The sequence below is a fragment of the Labeo rohita genome, chromosome 11 (assembly GCF_022985175.1).
Source record: "Labeo rohita strain BAU-BD-2019 chromosome 11, IGBB_LRoh.1.0, whole genome shotgun sequence".
NCBI classification, from domain to species: Eukaryota; Metazoa; Chordata; class Actinopteri; order Cypriniformes; family Cyprinidae; genus Labeo; species Labeo rohita.
This window is the reverse complement of record NC_066879.1, coordinates 25,975,550-26,001,895: the sequence shown is the minus strand read 5'-3', so window position 1 is coordinate 26,001,895 and position 26,346 is coordinate 25,975,550. Positions and strand designations below refer to the sequence as shown.

Here is a 26,346-nt window from a genome sequence, read left to right as displayed (position 1 = left end):
AGAAAAATGTATAATTTTGACCCATACAATGTATTTTTGGCTATTGCTACAAATAAACCCCAGCGACTTAAGACTGTTTTTGTGGTCCAGGGTCACATTTTTGGGTGAACTAACTAACCGGAATTACGAATTTGGAGAATTATACAATATGGTTCCATTAGTTTCAGCGTTAACATTAGCTTAACTTAACTAACGATGAGCAATATGTTTGTTACAGTATTTATTAATCTGTTCTAACGTTGATCAAAATGAAAGTTTATTGTACATTTTTACCAAGGAATTCAAATAAGAATTAAAAATAATATAAATATGCCTCTTCATCTTAAAATTTTACTGTGTATGCGAATTTAAATTCAAACTGAATCACTAAACAGAAAAGCTGAAGATTTGAAAAAGACATCCAAATTAAAATAAATGTATTTAAAATTACTTAAAATAATTTAAAAAATATATATTTTAAAAAATCTGATCAGTGTTGATCTCACTTACAGAAAATTTTATTAATTTATGTTTCTTTGTATTGAATAAATTAGCTTGCGCTTTATGGTTCATGGTAGAAAATGATTAATTTCCTACAATACTAATTTAAAACAGCTTTTATAAGTTAATCCAAAGAATAATGTGACAGAAATTTTGTAGCACTGTATAACAAAGCTAAATTCTGTTCTGATGTGTTAATAGTTTAGACAACACTGATATGACTTATGGTAACATTATTAAAAATGTCTGTCAAAACGCAGCTGTAGTCTTGTATGTTTTCAGTTTGCTGTTGTTGAATAAGATTTTGTTTTTAATTATGATCATGAATGAGCTGTACAAATGATTTCCAGTATCTAAAACCTCAAGGTGTTTGATTTTGCTTGAGCATCATAAATCTTTAACATCACAGGCACTTGAGCCTACAAATATAAAAAATACCACCTACATCATGCAAAAATAATCCAGAGGTTAAAATGTGTTTATTCTGCTTTGAATGAAAGAACATTGACAATGCACTAGAAATTAAATCATCAATAATAAAACCGCCCCAGCATGGGAATAATCATGTATCCATTATGTTGCATAATGTACTAAAAGCATTGTGGTCTACCCAGCAAATTCCTCTAGCAACCTCAATCACTAATGTTTACACAATCTTATTTGCAGCCTTGGAGTCGGCTGAATGTCTTATAATCATCATAATGGGCAAAAGCATTGCTTCAGCTTCACCATAATAATCTAAAATAAAGCAGTACACGTTGCATTATGCTGATCATGTATGAATAGCCTATTAAAATTCAGTTATTTTCATGTTGTACAGGTACCTTGATGCATTTGCATCAGTTTCACACTTAATTGTTTGACTTTAAATGACCTGCAAGTATTGATGAAAGCAAATACATCAAATGCTAGAATATTCAAATAAACTGCGACGAAGACAATTAGTAAGATTTGTAACATGAGAAAAGTAAACATGAAAATATAAAAACGATAACATGAAAAGGTTCATAACAGAGAAAGTATGACAGGATACAGAGGATTGTGATAGAAAGTTTTATACATTAAAGGAAACGCAGCTTTTAGTGGTAACACAGTTAGTAATGAAAACAGAATATCAGAAAAAACACTGATTTAAATGGGTTTAGAATATTATAATGACTTGAGGTATGAAATATTTTGGTTAAACTGACTATGCTTTTATATACCAAAAAGAATGTAGACTGTAATCTCCATTTAACAATTTACCATGTTTACACTGTTATACAAATCCAGCATAGAAATTCAGGATCCAGTATGGGCTAAATTATGAGCTTTTAAAAAACAAAATATACTTGATCTAGTATGATTATTAAAATGGATCTTTTAATAATCATGCTGTTCATATAATACAGTAAAGGTACTCGGAAGAATGCCTAAGAAAGCATAGCTTAAACCTATTGAGAAATATGAACAAAGCATAAAAATGCAAATGTTGTGATGCAGCAATAGCTTCTGCAATATTTGTACCATACAGCTGTGCACTTTTAATTTCAAAATCATTTAAAACTGCAACGTTTTTCTGATTCCACAATGAATAAGAAGGTTCTTTCTCACATAAAGCTTCTGAGCTAACCGTTCATCACAGCCTCTGCCCAGCCTCATCTCTACATAGCTCAAACCTCACACCAGTATAAACATTCTGACACTCAGGACACATAATTCTGGGTGTGTTTAATTCTCACTCATTAAGTGGTTGGCAGCATTAGGCAAATTCAGTAATAAAAAAAATGCAGACTATATTCTTGCATTTTTAAAGCTTTTTGCTTGTCGTTTTAGTGCTCTAAAACAGTTGTTTGCCATTAGTCTGATATATCAGTTGTCCAAAATACTGCTGTTGAGACTCTGCTGCTTCCTGCAAGCTTCACAAGAGCCAAAAAATACGAAGGATCTTGAGTCAGGACGAAAAAAAATGATACAACTGTGTCCTTCTCTCCTTTTCACTTATTTCCTTGCCAAATTGTCACTCTCCACATTTCATTCTTCATCCGTTTCCAAATCTGCCCCTGGACCAGCCAGTGGCAAGAGTACCTCTTATTTCCAAGATGGCTTTTCCATCTCTGCTGAGAAAAACATTAAAAAGAGATCATTTGTGAATTTTGGAAGAAACAATCAAATTCAGAGCAATTTTGGTTTACACGCTACTCAAAAGTTTGGGCTGAAATTGATTGATTGCTTGATTGATTCTCCTCACCAAATCTGCATTTATTTGTGTAAAAATACATTAAAACTAGGGCTGTCAGTTTAACGCGTTAACTTAGTAATTAGTTATGAAGAATTACGCAATTAAAATATTTTAATGCAGTTAACGCCTTGGACCCGCCCACAGACCTGTACATCATCTTATATTTCATATAGTGGACTGTTGACAAATATGATGGAGAACAACAACTCCGTAAATGCAGTTATGCCCTAAAATCTGAAAAAATGCCCCTGTATGTGTTTTGTCTCATTTATATATATCACATATCACACAATATTACACGAGCAGCAAGAGCAATATGACACGAGTGCTGATTTTGTCCTGATCTATCACAAGCTAAAATGTTATACAGTTCAGTAAATAAGAAGTTGATATTGTGTTATATTTTAAACACAATATTACGTGTTTTTGCTCAATTTTGAAGAGCATATTACCTCTGAAGCCAGAGGAGAATTGTTGTGCATCTCCAGGCAACACAGTGGTGTTTAGTTTCTGAATGAATCTGCATTTTGAATGAATCGTGTGAACCAATGATTCAAAGTCCCATTCATAGAGAGAGCAGTTTACTTAATTCCTGAATGAATCAGCTGTTTGAGCGAATTGATCGAATTAATGACTCATAAAAACATTTATTAGGGTACCCTTACCTGCTGGCAGATTTAGTTTCTTATTTAGAGTATCAGTTCATTAAAAAATCTTAATAATATAAATAAAAATACAAATAAAAACATTAAAGGGATTCTGTCACTCACCCTCATGTAATTTCAACTATTTCTTTTGTGGAACATAAAAGAAGGTATGAACAAAAAATGCTGAGATGTTTCTCAAATTATCTTCTTTTTGTCAGGACCATGGACCTGTTTTGTCATGTTTTGCCACTGTTTCAGTTCCTGTTTTTCCTTATTTGGTCATGTTCCTCACCTTGTTTAGTTTAATTATTTTCAGTGCACCTGTGTTTCCCCAATTACCCTGTGTATTTAGGTTCCCCTCTGTTCAGTTCTCCCCTGTCGGGTCTACCAGTTATGTACGTGTGTTTGTTCCAGAGTCTATTGTGTGGATTAACCCTTTGTTTCGTTCATTAAAGACTGTTTATGTTTATTTGTGCCTCCAGCATGCTTCCTGAAACAGTGTATTGTAACAGAAGACCCGACCGGCAACAGTTAACTCCGTGTCATCCCTCCGTTTTTGTTCCTTGTTTTTGCACAGTTTTTGCTTCCGTAGTGTTTCCCTGTATGGATGCCCTTCTCTGCCCTAAATACTTCCTCCTCCTGCTGAAGCAGGGAGACAAAGCTCTCGAGGACCATACTATGTTCCTGCTGCGAGCCAACACCACCAGATAACTGGGACGATGTGCTATGTGCGTTCTACGACACCAGTTTAAACATCGCGTGCAGAGCGCCATTGTCCGAAGGTGGTCCTCGAGAGGACTTCGATGTCTTCATGGAGAGGAGACTGGCGAGACCCGTCAACCCTGCGGCTCCACCCAGCTCCCTAGTTTCTCCTGTTCCACCTTGATCTGACGTTGACCATCTTGCTCCTCCATCCCTCTGGCTCCACCTTGGTCCTTTGTCGCTCTGGCCACACCGCAGCCTCCAGGATCCACGCCTCCACATCAGTCGCCAGGGCCACGTGTTCCACCTCGGCCCTCCGGATCCTCCCCATCACCCTGGCTCACTGTCTCCACTTTTGGCTCCTCCACCATCTGCTCCACTGCCATTGGTCGACACCCTGGCGTCGTCAGCCTTGCCTTCTTCATGGCTTCTCCCTCCATCGGCTCCACCGTGGGTCGGCATCATGGCTGTGGCCTGGGTCCCAACTGATTCTTCCTGCTCAAAGTCCCTCCTGTCTCCGTCTGGTCCGCCCTGGTCCCTCCTGTCGCCTCCCAGGTCTTTCCTGTTTCCTCCTTGGCTCCTCCCTCCATCATCTCCACCCAGGACTCTGTTCGTCGTGCTCCTCCCGGGTATCCATCCTCCTTCCAAGCCTCATCCCTAGTTTTCACCCATGCTTCCCTCTGTTGTTATCTACAGCGCGAGGACGCGCCTTCCGGGAGGGCGGCAATATGACAGGACCATTGACCTGTTTTGTCTTGTTTTGCCACTGTTTCAGTTCCAGTTTTTCCTTATTTGGTCATGTTCCTCTCCTCGGTTAGTTTGATTATATTCAGTGCCACCTGTGTTTCCCCAATTACCCTGTGTATTTAAGCTCCTCTCTGTTCAGTTCTCCCGTTATGTATGTGTGTTTGTTCCAAAGCCTATTGTGTGGATTACCACTGTGTTTCATTCATTAAAGACTGTTTACGTTTATTTGTGCCTATAGTGCCTTCAGTGTCCTAATATCATTTTAATATGCTGACCTGTTAAAAAGCTGTAAGCTGTAAAAGATATTATTTATCACAATTGAAAACCACTGTGCTGCTTGATATTTTTCATCTTTGATGAAAAGAAAGTTCAAAATAACTAACAATGTACAAATGGGCCAATGTAAATGTTTTTACTGTGATATTTATACAATTCAAAGCAGTTGAATGCAATTTGATACATTTTATCTGCAATCAACGACTAGTTGTTTGCTATGTCTAGTCATCTTGGTGAATGTTTGGGTTTATTCATTGATGTGACCCACATTTTAGCTTTATAATGCTCTCTCAGACTATGACAAATGATAAAAAACAATCACAGCCAATGATTTTACCTCTGTCCAGGTCAATGGCTTTAGGGGAGCAAAATTTGGACATTTCCGCTTCCTTCAGAAGATTGTTCTTGTAGTCTGTGGAGACAAACAGAAACACTTTTTGTATTTCTTTTTACAGGTGGAGCGTTTTAAGAGGAAATATGAGGTAAACTCACCCAATTTCGTCTCTTCTTGGTTGCTTGACTTCACCTCTTGAACGCTTCGCTCATATTCTTTATTAACACATGACGTGTGGCCTCTAAAAATATGACACACATTGACAGTTGATGCTTTATGCATAACTAATGCTCACAGATGGTGTTTTAACAGCAGTGGGTACTCACACATACGTCACCGTCGGCAGAGGTGGACTTTCGACTTTCCGTGGATCAAAATCTTGGCCTATGTTTAAAATGCAAATAATAAATCAAGCACAAAGTACATAATATTTATATGTGGTTGAAAAACATTTTTGTGTGTAGTGTAAAAAAGAAGCTATTTTAGTCACAGTTATGTAGAATGTAGACACCTGAAATATAATTATATGCCTTTTAAGAGCAATAAAATGCAAAATGACAGATTAAAAGGATCAATAATAACCTTGTCTTTTCCGGTGACGTGTGAGGAGAACAATAGCCAAAACGATAAGGGCCAGTAGGAGAAGAGTTGCCAGGATGTAGCCCAACTGATGCAGGAAGTGATTCCTTTGCTCTGGCATGATGACGTTGATTACATGTGGCGGCACTTCCACCATATTGATGTCTAAATAGAAGATCAAGAATATGTGTTAAGAAGTTTGGCCTTGAACTTAATCGTTTTTTGTAATTTTCAGTAACCACCAGAGGGCCCTGTGTTACTACAAAGCTACATACAGAGGTTTATGGTTAGCACAGAATCTTGTGCTGTGAAAAAGCAAACTTCAGCACTCCTAAAGGAGAGATATTACATATATAATCATAATCTGATTTCATACCCTGACCAGTATCATCTCCCGAGCTATTTATTCAGCCTCACATTAGCTTACATAATCTGTAAATATGACAACACTTTAGGATTCACCTGTTATAAATTTATTTTCCAAAGAAAAATAACTGAATACCAAAAACAAGTAAACATGTGAACATGTAAGGGCTTCACCTTCCGCTAAATACAACTGAAGAAGCAGTACAGAGAGATCTGGCTTTAGGGCTAAACAGATGTTAGAGGTGAAAGAGTGCATTGCTCATTTCTGGAGTTCAAAACTTAGTGTCAGCAACATTAACGTCATGGGATTGATTCTCAGAAAATACACACACTGATAAATGTGTAATTCGACTGCATTCTGAGCGGCTTTGGACAAACTTGTGAATGTAAATGCTTAGTTTTAAGAAACAGATTTTATGCATTTATTTATTTTAATTTTACTCTGAATTCTGTGAAAAAAACACCGGAAACTGCCACGTGTTTTTCAGCTACAATGAGATCTGTGTTTTTTTTTTCCTGGCAGGAAAACATGGATTTAAATAAGAAGAGTGGTGGAAAACAGACAGAGGATGGAGGGGAAATGGGGAGGTACTATGTGGTCTAGTTTACTGAGTGACGTCATTATTTTGCTTCCACAGGAAAATGTAATAAAATAAATAAATAAGCCAAACTTTCTCTTTGTCTACGATACAGACATAATAAAGACTAAAATAACGACAGCAGATGACAAAACACTGTATGATTTCATAGTTCTTAGAGAAAAAGTGCTATGAGATGTGGAAAAACACTCAGAGACTATTATGTTTGGACCTTACATAAGAGCCATGGCTGAAAATTAATGAGAGATTCTTGCTTCTTAGGGATGGTTCACCCACAAACGAAAATTCTGTCATTAAATACTTACCCTCATGTCGTTCCAAACCTGTAAGGCCTTCTTCATCTTTGTAACACAAATTAAGATATTTTTTATTAAATCCAAGACCTTCCTGACCCTGCATATACAGCAACGCAAATGACACGGTCAAGGCCCAGAAAGGTAGTAAAGACGACTGAAAACTGCATGCGTGCGACTACGAAAAAATATTTAGAAGCACAAGTGCAACTGACCCGATCAGCATATTAGTGTTTGCGCTGAGGGGAGCTTCAAAGGCTTCAAAGTGTTTTTGCAACATTGAATAATGTATCCCAGACATATCTCATGAATCCTTTCATAAACAAAGTGTAGAGAGAGTGTAAATAAGAGATTCATTGTGCAGTGTAGAGAGCTTCGTTGATTATAATGGAACTTTGTGAGATCGCAAATTGAGATGAGTGACAGCATTTAATGATTTTTAAGGGAGTTTGTAAATGAGATATTGATTTAATACAACAGTTAAATAAACAAGAAGTTAATATTAAGTGATATACATTGTCTGACTATAACACTATTGCCTGATTTTGCTCTATTTCGTTGTCAAAAGTAGTTTGTTACAAGTCACAACTGAGCTGCTGCGCATCTCCATTCAAACACAGCGGTGTTTCGTTTATGAATGAACGTGCGTTTTTAAATTAATCTAGTGAGTCATTGATTCAATTTCCCATTCTTAAAGATAGTCACTTGCTTTATTCCTGAATGAATCAGCCGTTCAAACGAATCAAATGAATGAATGATTCAGTAATTAAACTAGTGACTTGACGCCAGATTTAGTTTCATTTTTAAAGTATTTTTTCACTTATTTAAATAATTTAATATTACTGTATTCAAAATTCTATATTTAAAACATTAATCTTAAAGGGGTCATCGCCTCCCGATCTACATATATCCGTCTATGTTTGCGCGAATCATTCGTGATCCAGCTTCACTTACAGCAGAAGTGAGTATACAGGGTTTTTTATGAATCTTTGTGATCGCCTTTCCTAATAATGTGCTAGTTAGGAAGTTTAGCAGCTAAATGCGGCTAAAGTAAACAGGCTCGTCACTCCACAGAGAGAAGAGAGGGGTGGGGAGAGCAGAGCTCATTTGCATTTAAAGCAGCCTCGACCAGAATAGGATGATTTTTGCAGAGCTGATTTTGGCAAGGTAAACAACCATTGAGAATTTTTAACCAAAGTATATTATAGACTTTTCATTAAGACCCTAAAGAATCAACTTGTGATGATGACCCCTTTAACATGAATTTATGAATCTGATTACATTAATGGCACCTCTGAGCTTAATTAAACATATGAAAACACACCTACAAGCCACTTTTGTGTTCTTCTCTGCCACCTCTGTAGTACAAATTAATTTTATTAATACTGATTTCACTTGATTGGTAACTTATTCTTATTCTGCTTGTTCTTATTCTATAGTTTTAATCAGAAATTATTATTATTATTATTATTTTTTACAAATTTGACATAAAAGATGACTTTTTACTTTTAATAAAGTTAGAAAAATGCCAGTACAAAGGTAAAAACAAAATCCCCTGTAAATCACTTTAAGGAGTCAAATATCACCTCATAATGGGAAGGTGCTCCTGAAATTTTGACTGTAAGCATAAAGCCCTAAAAGAAATTAAAACTGTTTGATTTCATCAAAAATATCTTAATTTGTGTTCCGAAGATGAACAAAGGTCTTGCGGGTTTGGAACGACATGAGGGTCATTTTTGGGTGAACTATCACTTTAAGAGATTTCTTACAAAACCCTAAACATCTGAATGGCAATGTATGTAAAATGTAATAATTATTACCATGAAAAAAATGTAAACAATAATATTGTAATACTGATAACAGACCACTACAAATGCAGATGCTTGTAATGTAACCTTTCTACCACCCACACTCTGTGAAAACAAGCAAATTCTGCCTACTACTGTGTTAAAACATAGCAATTAAGTAATTGTTACCTGTAAAAAACAGTTTCTGCCTTTTAATCTCAATCTTAACCTTCTATTGTATATGTCTGAACCCAGAGCACTGAGGGGAACAAACACAGGCTAATATCGTAGGGTAGATTACTGTAATCAGTAACAGCTGAAGGATCTTCTACCCTCGTTTTTTAGAAGACCTCATAAAAAGCCGGATATGACTGGTTACTGGCAGTCAAGAGCCGTGGTAAAGGCAATATAATGTGCTCTGACACAACACTGTGTTGTTGTGCCTTTAATAAAAAGCATTTTTACAAAAACAGCAACTACATAATTTCAAAACACATTAATTTCTTTATCTTCACCTCAAGTAAACCACAAAGCAGGCTTCTCTCCACAAAAGTAGTTCCCTAACAGTGATTTATGGTTGTTATGCAAAGACGTGTTTTGTTTAGCTTCAGACTTCCCTTGTATGTTCACGTCACAAATAATTAAATAAATAAATTGCTTAAAAGCAACAAAGCATCTTCCAGATCTTGAGAAGTAGACTATTTCCTGCTTGTTTCACAAACAGATGTCTTTAAGAATAGCTGTGTTTATGATGATGTTAAGTTTGGGCTTCTGATAAAAGCTGAACATTTATGAGCCAAACAATCCAGAACAGCGCTTCCACAGGGACTTGTCTTGGACCGTCCACCTTCAAAGACTACAGAGGAGCATTAATATGCTCAAACCTTGCAACTTTTGAACAGTTATTGATATGCCAGATCCTGGGAAAGATGTAAGTGAGTGATTCACATGATTACAACCACCTGGTCTGAACTATAGGAAGATAAACTGAATTATGAAAAGTCCTAAAAGGAAATGCTTTTATGTAATGGCTGTGCTGGATCCAGACAGTTGTCTTTTTCTTCATGCTTAGAACAAGACAGAGAAAAGGCCTGACACATTTTGGATGACTTAGGAAAGGGTTGAGGGAAGGTTTAAGGGGGAATGAGGGGATGTTGAGGGTGGGCTGACCTAAATCCACTACAGTCTCCTCCTTATGGCTTATGGTCTGATGTTGAGCTCTAGCTACAGCTGGCCAGATGCTTTACAGATGAAGCAAACTTCCCTTTTCCTGCAGATAAACAAGACGCCGTCCAAAAAACTCCAGAAAGGACAGCGTCGGGAGGGTAAAAAAGAAAAAATGGCCTAAAAAGAGAAAACCATGCAGTAAGAAGTGAGAAAGAAAGCAGGACAGGCAAGATAGACCAACAGAAAACTAAAGAAACAGAAGAGGGGAAAAGGAATGCACAAAAAGGAGGGAGGAGACAAAAATCATGAAAGAAAACAAGAACGAACAAAATATAGCTAAAAGTCTTGAGGAAATTTGATGCTTTAAAGGAACAGTTCACCCCAAAAATAACATTTAGTCATCAAGTACCACATTTTACTGCTTCAGAGTCATTTGCTACTGATTATTTTTCCCTCCAGTGAGCTGAAGCACTGCAACTGGGTCATTTGAACTTGAAAACTCGTGAATGAATCAGCCAGATCAGATCAAAAGAATGATTCAAAATGATTCAGAAGAATCAAATGACTCAAAAAAATGATTAGTTGATCAGTCATAGCTACTCATCTCACAAATACTCAAAGATAAGCGTCATGTTTTTCACTTTTTCAGTTAATTACTTAATCAATTTTGATTTGTTCCAAACACAAAGGTGGCAAAATGATTCATAAAACTTGGAATACAGGGCCACAAGGTCCACTGAAGTGCTTTGAAACACACAGCGTTATTCTGTTGAGGTAATTTAAAAAAAAAAACCTATCAAGCAGTGCCGCCCCCTTTAAATAGCCAATAGTATTTTGTTTATATCACACCTTGGGCCAGAGCTAGTGTTGCCAAGTCTGCGGTTTTCCCACAGAATTGGGCTACTTTAACACTGTTCCTGCAGGTTGTTTTTCATGTCCGTGGATTTAAGTGACCCCAATAACGTCATACTTAGCCCCCAGAATGCGATTTTTTATGAGGGACCCCCCTCGAAATGCGATTGGGCTAGTTTTGAGAAGCAACTGTGCGGGTTTTGTTGTGAAAACCGTTGAGCCGTTGAGCTGGTAAAGCCGCATTTGACAGCATATAACAGTCACAATTTTATCCATATTGCTATAAAATATAACATTCTGTGTAGAATTCGAATGGGCCTGATATGTTTAGTGGTCTGCGCCAATTCACGCATATGATCCGTGTCTTTGGACCGGAGCAGACTGTATCCACGCTGCCATTGTTCGCATCACATAGCTCGAAACCAGACATCTTTCAACCCAATGGAAAGCATATTTGCACTGTCTGAATCGTTCCCTTTCCCCTTTAAATTGCATTACATGCCATTCACCCTACAGAAAATACTAATTCTGTCAACAAGTGACTGATTTCAGCCTCAGATTCAGCGTCTATTCAAAGTGTAGGGGACGGGGGGGTTCGGGTTCTAGAGAGCATTTGATTGGACAGAAAATTAGATGAGATGCTGAAGTGCAGGGTGATGTCATCAAAATCGTTGTTCCATATTGGTGGAAGTTAGAGGGTGAAGTCCAAACGGCTTTTTTGTTTTTCAAATGGGTCCGATACGTTTAGTGGTCTGCACCGATTCACGCACATGACCTGGGTCTTTGGACCGGAGCAGACTGTATGTGCGCTGCCGACTCCTTTTGACCCATTGAAAAAGCATTTGTCGGGACTTTCCAAAAGAAAGTGAGCAACTGAATCCCTTCACGAAGGGCCCTTCCAGAAGTCCGTTAGCGAAGGGAACATTCAATGGTCACTTCATGCAAGTGATTTTTGTTTGTGATCTTATGATCTTCAGTTAGGAGCTCTTGCGATGCATCGTAAAGCAAAGTTGGGATTGATTTCGACTTCACATACAAATGGAAGTAGAATAGGCTGATTAAATTTGTCTTTATTTTAATGTAATACATGTCCCACCCGTCCCACCCATAAATTACGCATATTTTGCGTCATTGGCATCGCCTGGCACGAAATTCACCTCTATTTGCATCTTTGCATTGACTTTGTATGTAATCTACTTGCGCAAATAACTAAATTTGCGTTTGGTGTGAGCACATCTTTAGATTTAAATACTTATATCTTGTAAATGCGAATTATGTCACTGTTTTGGAGCACACTAGCTGATATATAACCTTAAAGGAGAAGTCCACTTCCAGAACAAAAATTGACAGATAATGTACTCACCCCCTTGTCATCCAAGATGTTCATGTCTTTCTTCAGCCATAAAGAAATTATGTTTATTGAGGGAAACATTTCAGGATTTTCCCCCATATAATGGACTGATATGGTGCCTCGATTTTGAACTTCCAAAATGCCATTTAAATGCAGCTTCAAACGATCCCAAATGCAGTTGTAAACCCATCTCATGTTCTCCCTCCCTTTCAAAATTGTCCTATATCACTGTTTTACCTTTTTTTGTTAAAGGGTGTTTGATCTACTTTGCATGTTCACTTTGCAAAGACTGTGTCAGTACTTCTGCAGCGATGTAGGATGATTTTGAAATTATTTTTGAAGTTGAGGGAGAAAATACAATTGGAGTTTTTCATCATACCCTAACTGTCTTGAGCCAGAATACACCGAGTTCAGAGAGAGCAAGACAAGACGAGCGTTTGAGATTAAAAAGTATTTAAATTTTATTTTTTTAATGAAAATAACCAATCGTTTCGCTAGATAAGACCCTTCTTCCTCGGCTGGGATTGTTTACAACTGCATTTGAGATCGTTTGAAGCCGCATTTAAACTGCATTTTGAAAGTTTAAAATCGGGGGACCATATCAGTCCATTACATGAAGAAAAAAACTGAAATGTTTTCCTCAAAAAACACAATTTCTTTACGGCTGAAGAGAAAAAGACATGAACATCTTGGATGACAAGGGGGTGAGTACATTATCTGTCAATTTTTGTTCTGGAAGTGGACTTCTCCTTAAAGGCTAATATATTCATACTAAAAGCCAAAAAACGTAAAGTTTGAATTTATGGGGAATTTAATGCGCTTTTATCACCTTTTTAACGCTTTGATGTGTTCCACATTACAAAGAAAGTCATATGGGTTTGAAATGGCATGAGGGTGATTAATTAAGACAGAACTTTCCCTTTTACTCAAGGAAGAGATCCAACACAAACACTTGACAACAAAACAAAATACAGACACTCCTCAATCAGAACAACACAATGTATAAATAAGCAGTCACTGCAGATGCTACGCAGAAATATTTTGTTGTTAATAATGAATTCAGCCGTGTAGAAAATGTTTAGCTCTTTTCTTTATTGCCCAAAAGTCTGTGATTATCCACAAGATTCCACTGAGGTTTGTGTAGTCTATGGTCCAGTAGACGCAGTTTTACTAAACCACAGAAAATCACTTTCCCACATTCTCTTATTAGTGGTTATTCTGCCGAATCCCCACCCGTCTTTCCCCCAACTCTCTAAAAAATCATTAAAACTTATGCATCAGTTCCTTATATATTTCCTTCCTTATTTTCATCTCCCACTTCACATCGCCTACCTCCCTGTCTTGTGCAAATAAAAAAGCACTTTCTTATCCTCCTTTCCTCCTGTCTGCCTGGCAGTACCTCAAAGGAAAACATATGGCTATTGAACGATCCAAACCAGAGCAGAACTCAAACTGAGAAAGCGAGCTGTGACAGTGGGAGAGGGAACGGCCAGTGGAATGCGAGTGAAAAAAAACAAGAGAAAAAGAAGCGTGCTTGAAGCAAAAGAAGAATAAGCTTTAAAGGAGAACTGCTGCATTTTAATGAACGCGAACGTGGCAAACCAGACAGCAGGGTAACCATATCTGCAGACTTACCTCAGACTGTTAGGTCACAATTGTTTGTGTAAGTTCATGCCCTGTGATTACATCCACCCTATTTTCTTTATCCTTTCTTTTTTCTTACATGTGTTTATCACATAGTCAATACAGATTAAATTGAGAAGACATAAAAGGGAGTTCCAGGGTGATGAGGGTTTCTTTCTTTGGCTCTATAAACGCTGGCCAAATACTGGAAAACTGTACTGTATATCTGAGCATCAACCCTTGCCTCTTTCTTTTGTGATTACAAGGAAATGACAAACCAAGATCTTTAATAAACAAAGGCAAATTTAATCAGGACAACCTAGGCTGGGGCTCTAAATTGCAAATATAGCAATTAACACATTTCTTCAGAAACATGCTGAAGATGCTTCAAGAAGGGCGTTCTGTTGTCTTACATTTACTTTTAGCTGTCTAAGTGGTCTACACTGGCATTTATCCACATGCAAATTGTTAGCTGTGTGTCAATTCTGCTGACAACCATTTAGACACACTTTATGAACAGCAGACATGCATTCAGAAGAAAAATATTTACTGGAATTTATGGTGCAAACAACTCATAAGGAGCCAAAGCAACAAAAAAGAACTCCTGACAGCAGCAACATTTGGGAAACTTCTGGGATGATTCTGGAAAATCCCTTGTGTGCTATGAAAATGTTATACTGTACATGACTAGCAACAAGTTGAAATAAAAAAATCTTAGACTTTAGATCATTTAGACTCAATTTAGACTCAATTATAATTAATTTCAGTAGCATAATCACCATTCCATAATCCTAAAATCCTGAAACTAGTAATAATTTAAAAAAAGCAAGCGTGTTTTAAAAAATGGTAGTTCTTTTACTAGTAGTTTCGAATTAAAGTGGGTGCTTCACTTACTTGGGTCTTCATTAGGAAGATACTGAGGTTCATCTGTGGGTTCCTGAGGGATCTGCGGGGTCTGAGGGACTGGAGGCGTCACGGTAAGCTGAAAGATGCGTCTCTCGTGCAGGCCGCAGTAGTGATGGTGGAGATGACAGGAGTATAGCCCCTGATCCAGGGGATGGATGTCTGAGATGATCAGAGAGAAATCTCCCTGCGAGAACGCTGTGGCAGAAATATTCATCTTTTGCTGAACAAACAGCGGTCCGTAGTGACGCCTCTCACCAGAGGCGTACAGGTCGATGAGCCGATCGGCACGGTCGTGTCGGACCCCTGGAGGTTGACGGTCCCAGTGAACCACTTGTTGTTGGTCCTCCTGACTGTTGCCCTCTGTCCAGATGGGCCGGCGGTTAACGCAAGGGAGAACCACCGTGCTGCCCAACAGAACCACATACACTGCCTTCTGACCGTCCCAAAACCGCCTCTCCTTACGTGCTGAGAGAAAACCACAGCTGGATGAGTATGCACATATATATTTGCAAAAATGCAAAAAAAAAAATGCTGCTGGGGTGTACAAATCCATAAATCTTTGCTGTTTGGATGCACAAATGTGTTGTTTTTAAAACTCTAAAGCCATGTGAATAAAGGCTTTTTATATTTTTTCACATTATTTGAGTGACTTGGACTTATGAGTTTTTTGTGCAACATATATATTTCATAAATGAACCATTCTACAGAATTGGTGCAAACTGCTATCTCACAACCAAAAAAAAACACACATTTAAAAAGCATTTATGTATTCAATTGTTAGATGTTTACTAAGATCCTTATATCATCTATTGTAACCCACAATAATTTTTAAAATATTAGTAAACTTAATATATATCTAAAATCATAATTTATTGGGTACTTTCAATTGGGAGGTGGCTGTCCCAAACACTGACACCTAAATTTTAACTTATGAAAATTATATTGAAATAATTGTTGTATTTTTTAACATTGTTGTTTTTAAAATTATCTTTTTGATTCTTTAAAAAAGTGAAGTTCAAAACAATATTTTATATTTTCTTTGTAAATTGTGAAACTTTATGTAAAAAAAAAAATGTGTCCCGCATTTTTCATGTCAATATCGAAACAGTGTATGTTTTAGTCCAATGGCTGAGACTGATTTTAACTACACCCCTACATTTATGATCAGGAATTATTCCTGTGTTCTTCTCTCTAACAGCTACAAGGTGTGAGTAGATATAGGCCCCATCATTTTCAGGTAAATGTGTTCAAAAGTCTGGAAAATCTTTTTTGGGAGTTATTCCCTAACATTTAGTTTTTATGTGTGTACCACTGTTCAGAACTGTGCTAGCTAACCATGTGCTGATTAGCATTTTTGAAGCTGAACTGTCTAAAATTGCCACAACTGAAACACTTATTACCAAAACATTTGGTGGCATTTTGGTAGTAACATCTGGGTGTTATGCCATAAAATTGACACTACCATACCGTAATAGTCAGAACCAAAACATGTCATCATTGATTCGACAAAAAAGGAACACATAATCCTTTATTTGGGGGAAATAAACAAAATTTTAGTACAGTTATGCAAATTATTAGTAATTTAGTATGTTTTAGTGGTATTTAGTATACCAGTTAAAATTCTGTAATGTGATGTGGTTGCTACTAAAACATTACTGTCGCTACCGAAAATGTGCAGTCACTACCGAAACATGGGATGTTTTGTCAAAAATAAAGTATACTGAATGATCAGCTAAGATGTTATTATTGCTTTTGGTTCAGTGTATATTCAAACTAATGAAGCCTTAACTTTGAAATCATCAGGATAAACTTTTTGTCTTTTACAAAGAATGTAGATGTAAGCAAAATCTTAAAAGGTCAATATAACCCTTCTAATTAAATTATTATTACTGTGTTTTGGTAGTGAAAATTTTAGGGGGAAAACAAATTCCAAAACTTTCTGAATATACAATATGAGAATTAATTGCACAATTACTAAAAAAAAGTGTACCTTAGATATTATACAATTTGCATGCAAAAATACATTTCTTTCAAGACATTTCCAACTATATATGATGATAATAAGACAATAAGAACTCTTAATTAAAAGCACCAAATTAGCAAATTAGAATGATTTCTGAAGAATCATGTGAAAATCAGCTTTGCATCACAGGAATAAATTACATTTTAAAACACATTCAAATAAAAAACTGTTATTTTAAACTATAATAATATTTCACAATATTACTGATTATACACTCTCTACATATATTTTGAAAGGCTGGTAACTGGAGATGAAAAGAAGTGTGCAAAATTCTCTTTTCAAATAGTCCTCACATTCTTTCCATTCTTTAATCAGCAGCCAGCTCCTTATTTGGCATGAACTTGAGCAGTCTGATCAAGACGCAGGTTAAATGCCAAGAATAGCCAGACAAAAACCTCCTCTGAAATATGAAGTGAATTTACCAACCTGATTTGGTGACATTAAGCTGAACTTTGATTGACTCATATAGGTGGCAGTAATGATGATGCAGGTTACAGGAGTAGATTCCTTTGTCACTCATTGCAACATCTGTATGAACCCAGAAAAAATGTACTCATTTATATAGAAAAGAAACTTTTGAGCTTTATGTGAAGGTTATATACTGTAGTCCTTATGTCGTTTGAATACATGAGCAGTTTGAATTGATTTGATGTTCTGGATATAGCTATTCTGTGGTACACTGACGGACTAGTGGCTGCTAAAAAAGTACCTCACCTTTGATTACCAATGAGAAGTTGCCATCCTTAAAAGCAGTCTTGGGCATGTTAATGCGCCCCTGGTTGTAGCCATTGTAAATGCGCTGGTCTCCAGCGGAAAACATGTCTATAACGCGTTCCATTGCATGGTCTGGGCCACTACGAAGTAAATCCCAGTGTACTACCCTTTGGCGGTCCTTTAGGCGGTCTTGCGTCCACACCATGCGCTGACTATGACATTGCAATACCGCCTGAGATCCTTGGGGGGCGCTGATATTGTACATGGCCACCACTACGCCACTGCCATCACTTTGGCCTAGCGCTGAAACAAAAAGAACCGGTTTCCCATACACAGATTAGGCCTAATCATTGAAAAGCACTATCATGTGTGATTACCCAAAGTAAATGGAGCAGAACTGTTGTTATCAACCATATTTCACTACAGCAACAGTAAAATGGTGTTTGAAGTAGGTCCAGCATTCCTGGAACTAGTCCTGCAGCTGCAGAACTACTGTTCAAAAGTTTGGGGTCGGTAAGTTGAATGTTTTTAAAAAGAAGCCTCTTATTCCTCTAAGGCTGCATTTATTTGATCAGAAAGTTTTCAAAGGGAACCCCAGGTGAAGGGAAGCCAAAATCCACATCATTTTATACATATTTTGGACTATGGGGGGCGCCATTATTTTGATGATGTCAAATAGTTGCATTCGGTGAGCTACTGTCGTTACCTGTTGCTATATTTTCCGCAACACGGAAAATAAAATACTTATACGATGACCACAGCTACTGAAAGAGCTTACAGGTGGTGATGGATATAAGCATAGGCTTAAAACGAATGCTGTACCATTTATTTTTGCCCACAAGGAGTTTAAATGCCCCTGTATATCAAGTGAAATCCGCGCTGAGAAACTTCTTCAGTGGCTGTGGCATAATGACAAGCGTCGACATGTTTACATCATGTCAGGATGGCATCTAGCGTTTCTTGTCTCTGCCATTTGTAAGCGCTTTCAGTAACTGTGGTCTACTAAAACCCTCAAAGGCATCAGGGCTAAAGTGGAGAGAACAAAGACCCTGATCTTTAGGAAGTTTTATTCATCCACAGGCATCTCCCCATTCTTTCTCCTCTTCTTATTGCTAGGAAAGACTTACATCGCTTCTCTTGTTGCCCTTCGACTGAATTACAACCAAAAGCTGCACAACATGGCATTGTATCAGTATTTTGTTTTCCAAGTTGTGCTGAGGTAAAAATATCAACAGGTAGTGCCAGCAGCTCACCGATTTTTAAAATAACGTAAATCTTTTATGTGTTTTCTACTACATATTTCAGTAAGAGACATTATTTACATTATATGAAGCCATACAAGTCTAATTAAATATTAACAATAAATATTAATATGTCATTGTAAAATTGTAATTTTAAATTACATGTGGTTTATAAAATATTATTTTAAATGACATTAAATACATCTTTTGTAACAATGTATTTGTCATTATGTCACAATTTAATGCACATTAATGTTTGTTTTTTTTTAACTTTTGAATGGTAGTCTATTTTTGCATATTTATACTATAATTTAAAAAAAGTAATTAGTTATAGTTACTTCACACAAATGAGTTAGTAACTGAGTTACATCATTATAAAAGTAACTAATTACCAGGGAAAGTAACTATTGTGTTACTATTGTGAAAAAATGTTCAAATATGTAAAATAACTTGGATGCTCCCAATATTAAATATGTTGAATGAAATTTAAATGAAATTAATTCAATTTGTAGTTTATTCACCAGACTAATATTAAATATCTGATATAATAGCACAGTTTTTTTAAATATCTTAAAGTGCATTTAGCATCAGTCAGTCAAGCGAATATGACATTATGATAATTTAGCATTAAACTTCAGTAATGAGAACTTTAGTAATTAAAATAACCATGTATGAATGCATATTTGTCATGTTGACTGAACTTAGGACTGGTGGTGGTGCTTAAGATATTGTTTGTAATTTAGTGTTTCTATAAAAAAGCGGAAAAAACAATAAAAATAATAGTGATTAAGATAACACAACTACTATGAATTCTACTACTGATAACAATATAAAACGCACAAAGGATTAATGAGCTGCTGGGTTCATGAATATTAATCACGGTCTGCGTTCGCTCGAACTGATTTGCTGAAATCAAAATAGGGACGATAATAGGTGAGCGCCAGCCAATGAAATTGCCGCTTGCGCATTAGTTCCGCCTACTACCAGAGAAACCGGCGGTTCTTAAAAGCTGAAAAATTCCAAAGGAACTTCGTTGTTTTGACAGAAACAACAATGAATATCGTTTACATGTAGCGTGTCAATTCTGCAAGGTATAAGACTCTTTGGCTCTGTATCTTTCTTTGTGTGTGTGTGTGTGTGTGTGTGTGTGTGAGACAAAGCGACGGTTAACTTAAGAGTATACGGTTCTTCAAATACAGGTACGCTGTGCATCTATTCAGACGAAAAATATAATTATAATAATATTATAGTGAATTATAGTAACGCTGCATTTTATTGTCAGTAATGGAGTTGTAACGGGGGAAACAGTAAGTCGTTTGATTACTCGTTACTGAAAAAATAATGCTGTTAGTAACACTGTTTATTTATAACGCTGTTATTCTCATCACTGATTAACATGCTTAATACACTTTTGATTAAAATTGTATAGTTTTAAGATTCAAGTAATGTGCTTACCAGGGCTGAAGAGGAATGAAGCCAGAACTGTAAAATGAGCAAACAGAAAAATTAGTTAAAATTAAACACATAGGCCACGTTATGTTTTTCTTGTTTTTAATGTTTCCTTCCCACTAGGTTAAAGACTAGAAATATATACCATATGGGATTTATGACTGTGTTTTTAGAAATAACTGCTTAGACAATTAGCTTTGAAAAATCAACATGCACTTAAGCGGCACTGCTAATCTGACAGGCAGGATGTTTTATGGCAAACTGGGCTTCTGAGCACAATAAAACAATATACTGTATGTATAATATGTGAAAAAAGCAGCAATACACAAAGAAATAGAGAAATGATGGACAGCTGTGTAAGTTTCTCTGTTTGTATAGCAGTTCTTTCTCAGCAAACATTTCAGGAAAATGAGCAACACCAATATTTTGTGGCCCTTATGCCTGGAAGTACTATTTATGGATGTTTGCATGAGTCTGTAACCCTCAGAAATAAACACCTCTTTGCGCGTCTAAGAAGAATCAAAACACTCCTGCCTAATAAAACATTCCTTTGTAATATCTGGTAAACTTTAGACTTAGAATATAAACATTTAACTAGATATTACCTAAGACTAAATTATTCTCAATCACTGAAATTTTTGTCTTAAAGGGACAGGTCACCAAAAAAAAAGGAAAAATGCTCGACATATAAGTAACAATGTTTGATTTGCGAACAACACAGTCATATGAATTCATACAGGTTTGAAACACCATTAGTGTGAGTAAATGATGACCATTTTAATTTTATGACTAAGAGAGGGGTTGGATAGTTTCAGATCCTCCTGCATTAAGAGGGTCTGGGGAAAATCCAACCACTCCCTTAGTCATAAACTTGTAACATTTTCTGTTCTCCCTTTTAATTTTTTTTAAAATATGAGAGATTTATATAAAATAGTTTAGTTCCTTTTTTTCAATCTATACACACACAACCCACATGCTTAAAGTAATACAATACAAAACACAAGCAGACATTTTAACGTTTCACAGCCATGTGAAACACACTTAGCATTTCGTGAAATTTCAGAGCAAATTAGGCCTTTTCGCACAGCTGTCTTTAACAGCTGTGACTACCATTTAGATGACTTAACCACGGGAGCAGTAACTGGTCAATGTCTGTTCCAAAGTGGCAGTTCCTCTGAAAGAGCAGTCTAAAATAATGCTTTTTAGAGACTTTGACAATAAAGAAAGAAATTCATCACAGCTAAACTTCACAGCAGGGTTTCATCTCTATATGGCCTTTTAGGGTTGTTGCATGTCATAATAATTTTGTGTCAGATGAGAGAAAAAGAAATACTTTTCCGAATGTACAGCAAATCTTGAGGGCATTAGAAAGGCAGTAATAAGGATGTGTTAGAAGCCAGAGAAACCACAAACATCAGAGTGAAAGGCAGAGGAGGAGGAGGGAGAGGGTCAAGGGTTTGGAATCTGCTGAGGAAGCACTTTGAAATGCAACGACTTGTCCGTTTGCGCATATATCTGGATTTCATTCACACATGCACACTCATATTCGCACAAACATGTTGAGGGCAAAGTTACACCTGCACATGAGACTGTAAACCTACAAAACTGCATCTCTCTTTCTATATCTGTCTCATACACTACCAGTCAAAAGTTTTTGAACAGTAAGATTTTTTATGTTTTTTTAAAGAATTTTCTTCTACTCACCAAGCCTGCATTTATTCGGTCCAAAATACAGCAAAAGCAGTAATATTGTAAAACATTCTTACTATTTAAAATAACTGCTTTCTATTTGAATATATTTTAAAATGTAATGTGATCAAAGCTAAATTTTCAGCATCATTACTCCAGTCTTCAGTATCACATGATCCTTCAGAAATCATTCTAGTGTGCTGATTTGCTTTTAAGAAATCATTCTCAATTTTTAAATGTGCTGATTTTTCAGGATTGTTTGAAATAGATTTCTATTTCAGATAAATGCTTTTGTAATATTATACACATTTATAATGTTACAAAAGATTTCTATTTCAGATAAATGCTGCTCTTCTGAACTTTCAATATTTATTTATCAAAGAAACCTGAAAAAATTCTACTCGGCTGTTTTCAACATAATAATAATAATAACCATAATAATAAATGCGTTTTGAGCAGCAAATCAGAATATTAAAATGATTTCTGAAGGATCATGAGAGACTAATGATGCTATAAATTCAGCTTTGAAATCACATGAATAAATTACATTTTAAATTTAAATATATTAAAATAGAAAGCAGCTTTTATTTTTTTTTGGTTTTTATTTCATTTTAAAGTTATTTTAAAGTTTTTGCTGTACCTTGTATCAATTAAGTGCTTGCTTTGTAAGCAGAAGGGACTTTTAAAAAAAAAAAAAACACTTTTGACCAGTAGTGTATTTTCCCAAAAATGACAATTCTGCCACATATTAACCCCCTTGTCATTATGACTGTATTTCTTCAGTGAAGATATTTTAAAGAATGTTCTCATCCAAACAACATTGGACCCCATTGGCCTTTATTGTATGAAAAATACTTTTTCATTTCAAGAACTGAATTACATTTAGACATTCTTATGCTGAAAAACTGCTGATAAAAGACAAAAAAAAAAAGTGTGCTCAAGGAAAATTTTACATATCTTTCTTATCTGACATTCAATATTTCAAGAAGGAAAAAGGTAGGAGGAAAATTCTTTTTTTGGTGAAGTTTCCCTAAATGTGAACTACTTTTAAAAGTGACAACTCAGTATTTGTTAAGAGTTGATCGAAATGCTTACATGCATAAAAAAACTTAGCTTCTACACATTGGGTTTAAATGTTAAAAAGGATTTCATTAACTTTCTGGAACTCTCATTCTCCCTTTTTATAGAAAATGTTGAAATCTGACGTCAGGGCTCAGATGTACTTTTATGAAGTTCATGGAACACAGCTTCAAAGGAACTGAATATAATTGAATGAGGAACTGTGTTTCTAATGATGGAAATGATTTCATAAATAGTTCTACACCTGCAATTAACCAGCGTTCTCAGTAGAAAACTCACAGCAGTGCTGTTTGGTTATTTAAAGCCTTGCAGCCAAGGTTTGTTTACATTGGTTAAATTAGGTAAGACTTTTGTTGCCTTACAGACCTGCTGAGTGCGCAGAATCATAATGTTATGGGATTTTCCACTCAAAACAAAAAAACTACAACAAAATGTCTAGTGTATTTAAGATGAATGGTCAAGATAGGGAATAAAGTGATTAGTGGACATTTTAATGTATTTCACTGTATGCAGCATCCAGCAGTCTGGAGGCAAGGACATGTGTAATTTAAACAGTTTTAGAGTTTAGAGTTTAGTTTACACTGAAACATTAAGCTATAATTTAAAAAAAACGACACTGGCCAATGCAGTAGTCTTAACTGACCAAAATTGGTTGATCATCTGGTTAATCATAAGTTTACAATACTGACTCAACCTCTGATAAGATGAGCAGATCTGCATAATTATACATCTACACTGTTTTTGAATAAAACCTTATGCCTTTGCCATTTGTCAAGTGAATCACTCTGAGTCACTCCTGAGCTCTGAATATGCAATTCAAGGTCCAATATGTTAAGTAAAGGGAATTTTCTTGATTCATTTGTTTTTCAGTGCAAAGACCTCCACTATAATAAGCTTCAGCTCTGTGTAAGCCATCACTGAATAAGACGCAAGAAGAGAAAAACCAGGCTAACATGAACAAACATATCATGCTCACCACTTGAATTCTTCTCCAAACAAAATAAAATGCCATACCACATCTGATATTTATTCCACAGAATTGTCATTTGCTTTTTTTTCTTTTATGTGCTTAACGTTTGGTGCCCATATTGGGAGTAGAAACTTTTCTTTGGGTTAGATCAAAATAAAGTCATCATTCTTGTACATGAGTTTGAAGTTATCTGCGCCAGATGGTTTTGACATTTGGGTCTGGGTCTCAACAGAGCAAAATACAGACTGAAAAACCATTACATGACATTATAAAACGTTTAAACAGCAGAGAATATTAGCAAACATTTACAGTGAATCTCAAGAGACATACAGATATACACTCAGGTGAAAAGACTGGCATGTTTCTTGCACACCCTATAGCCTATACACACACACTTTGATACCCAATTTATCATTTTAGACGTCTGTTTAAATATAATAGACCGTCTTTATTTATTTATCTATTCTTCTCTCAGCTGTCAATGTAAACAAATCCACAATAAAGCTAAAGAACAACAGAGACTTTGTCTTTGGAAAGCCTGCAGGTAAATCAAATACTCACGTTGAGACAAGAAAAGCGCTTGAGCGCACAAGGGCACAGCCAAGTTCTTCATGTCCGTTATCCTCTTGGGTTAATCACTCTAGAATGTGTTGAAAGCAGTGTAAAGCAGAATTAGCAGGCTTTGACAAACTTCTATCGCGAAGGAAGACTTGCTGTTTGTCGACCAGCGACATCAGCAGCGGCGGCAGTCTGCTCTGCAGACCCACCTTCAGTATTCACGCTCTCTCCGCCTGACCAGCCCCTTTTAAACACGAACAACAAACCATTCAGCTACTGTCTTTGTTCATATCCTCGTAATCCCTCAGAGATATAAAATATAAAGTATATTTGCTGATGACTCACGTTTTTGCGAGCAAATATGAAAATCTCAAATACAAATAAATCAAATGCGCAGCAGCAAATGCCCTAATGTCTTACACATTTTTGTTTTCGAAATTTGTGTAAAGGTTTAAACAATGTTAAAAGTTTTATATGAGGACCAGTGTTGAAAAGTTACTTAGGAAATGTAATAGAGGGTTTGCACTTACGGTCAGTTACCCGGATGCGCGGACGTATTGGCAATACTCGGATGTAAACAACAGCATGGATTGTATGGTTAATGTACTACTGAATACCTTGTTCTGCTAATTTATGCTTTCTAAACCATGGAAAAACGTGTGGAAGCTGCTAAATCATATAGAGAAGCACTCAGTAAGCAGGAAAGAGCGCAATATTTTGACAATGTAAAGTTAGGTGCTACAGATACCAACGAGTAGAACTGATTAAGGTATTAGCCTAGTATTTCACCTACCTGAGCAGAAATAAGAACAAACACAGATGTTGTCAAGGTTTTTTTCCCTGGAAATCCTGGTTCAGTTTGGCCAACCACAAAGGCCTTTTGTTCCTCAGACTGCTTTTTGCACTCTTCTCCTTAATTTGTTTTAACTTTTGGCAGTCTATAGTACTTCAAATGTTTTTCCTGGTCCGATTACAAAAATGTACCATTTTCAGTAGCAGTTATCAGCAAAATATGGAAGTTTCATTCAGTTCAGTGGCATATTATTTACGTTCAGTGCCACCAATATGGCCGATTGATTGTGATTGGTGTTGTGAAAACACTCTATAGGTTACAGATTACAAGTTACCCTATTTAAAATGTAATAAGTAGTAATCATAAATTGTTTGAAAGTTCAAACCTCAAAAAGCTAAAACCTCAAAATTCATCCTGTGAAAACCATTTTTAAATCGGCCATTGCGTTACCATGGAAATGGCACTTTAAAATCGTTCGGCGGTCTCCTCCCCATTAGTGGGTGGTGAGTGAGTGTCATATTACAAAATGTATTATGGTATTTTACAATCAAAACTTTTTATAATCTTGAGAAAATACTGTTGAAAAAGTTGGAGTCCATATTTGGTTGTTATTTTATGATAGGAGTAATATTGACAGAGAATTTGATTTGTGACAAAAAAATGTATTTAAAAAAATTATGGAGTTTGCACAGCAACCAGTGGCCATTTGTCCCTGATGAAAAAAACAGCATATGCTGGTAGGTATGTTTTGATGCTGGGATGTTGGTTAGGTATGTTTTGGTGCTGGTCTAAGCTGGTCCTTTGCTGGTTTATGCTGGTCTTTGACCAGCAACATGATCAGCATAAACCAGCATGATGACCAGCAGCTTCTTTAACAAAAAAAAAAAAAAAGGCAACTT

General features: G+C 36.2%; 1 protein-coding gene across 2 annotated transcripts; it reads right to left on the bottom strand.

Annotated features, from left to right (window-relative positions):
* Positions 1-940: 940 nt before the first annotated feature.
* Positions 941-24,881, bottom strand: mxra8a (matrix-remodelling associated 8a). Of its 2 annotated transcripts, none has more exons than XM_051123029.1 (10): positions 24,658-24,881; positions 20,364-20,390; positions 17,668-17,970; positions 17,380-17,481; positions 14,919-15,395; positions 5,990-6,151; positions 5,734-5,791; positions 5,566-5,648; positions 5,411-5,485; positions 941-2,579 (listed from the first exon to the last, which is right to left on the bottom strand). In XM_051123029.1, exons 1-10 carry the CDS (start codon positions 24,707-24,709, stop codon positions 2,551-2,553), a joined length of 1,368 nt encoding a protein of 455 aa, XP_050978986.1. In that variant the 5' UTR covers positions 24,710-24,881; the 3' UTR covers positions 941-2,550. The 2 variants fall into 2 exon arrangements, with proteins under 2 accessions (XP_050978986.1, XP_050978987.1); XM_051123030.1 differs by having other exon boundaries at positions 941-2,576; positions 24,658-24,880.
* Between the last annotated feature and the right edge of the window lie 1,465 nt (positions 24,882-26,346).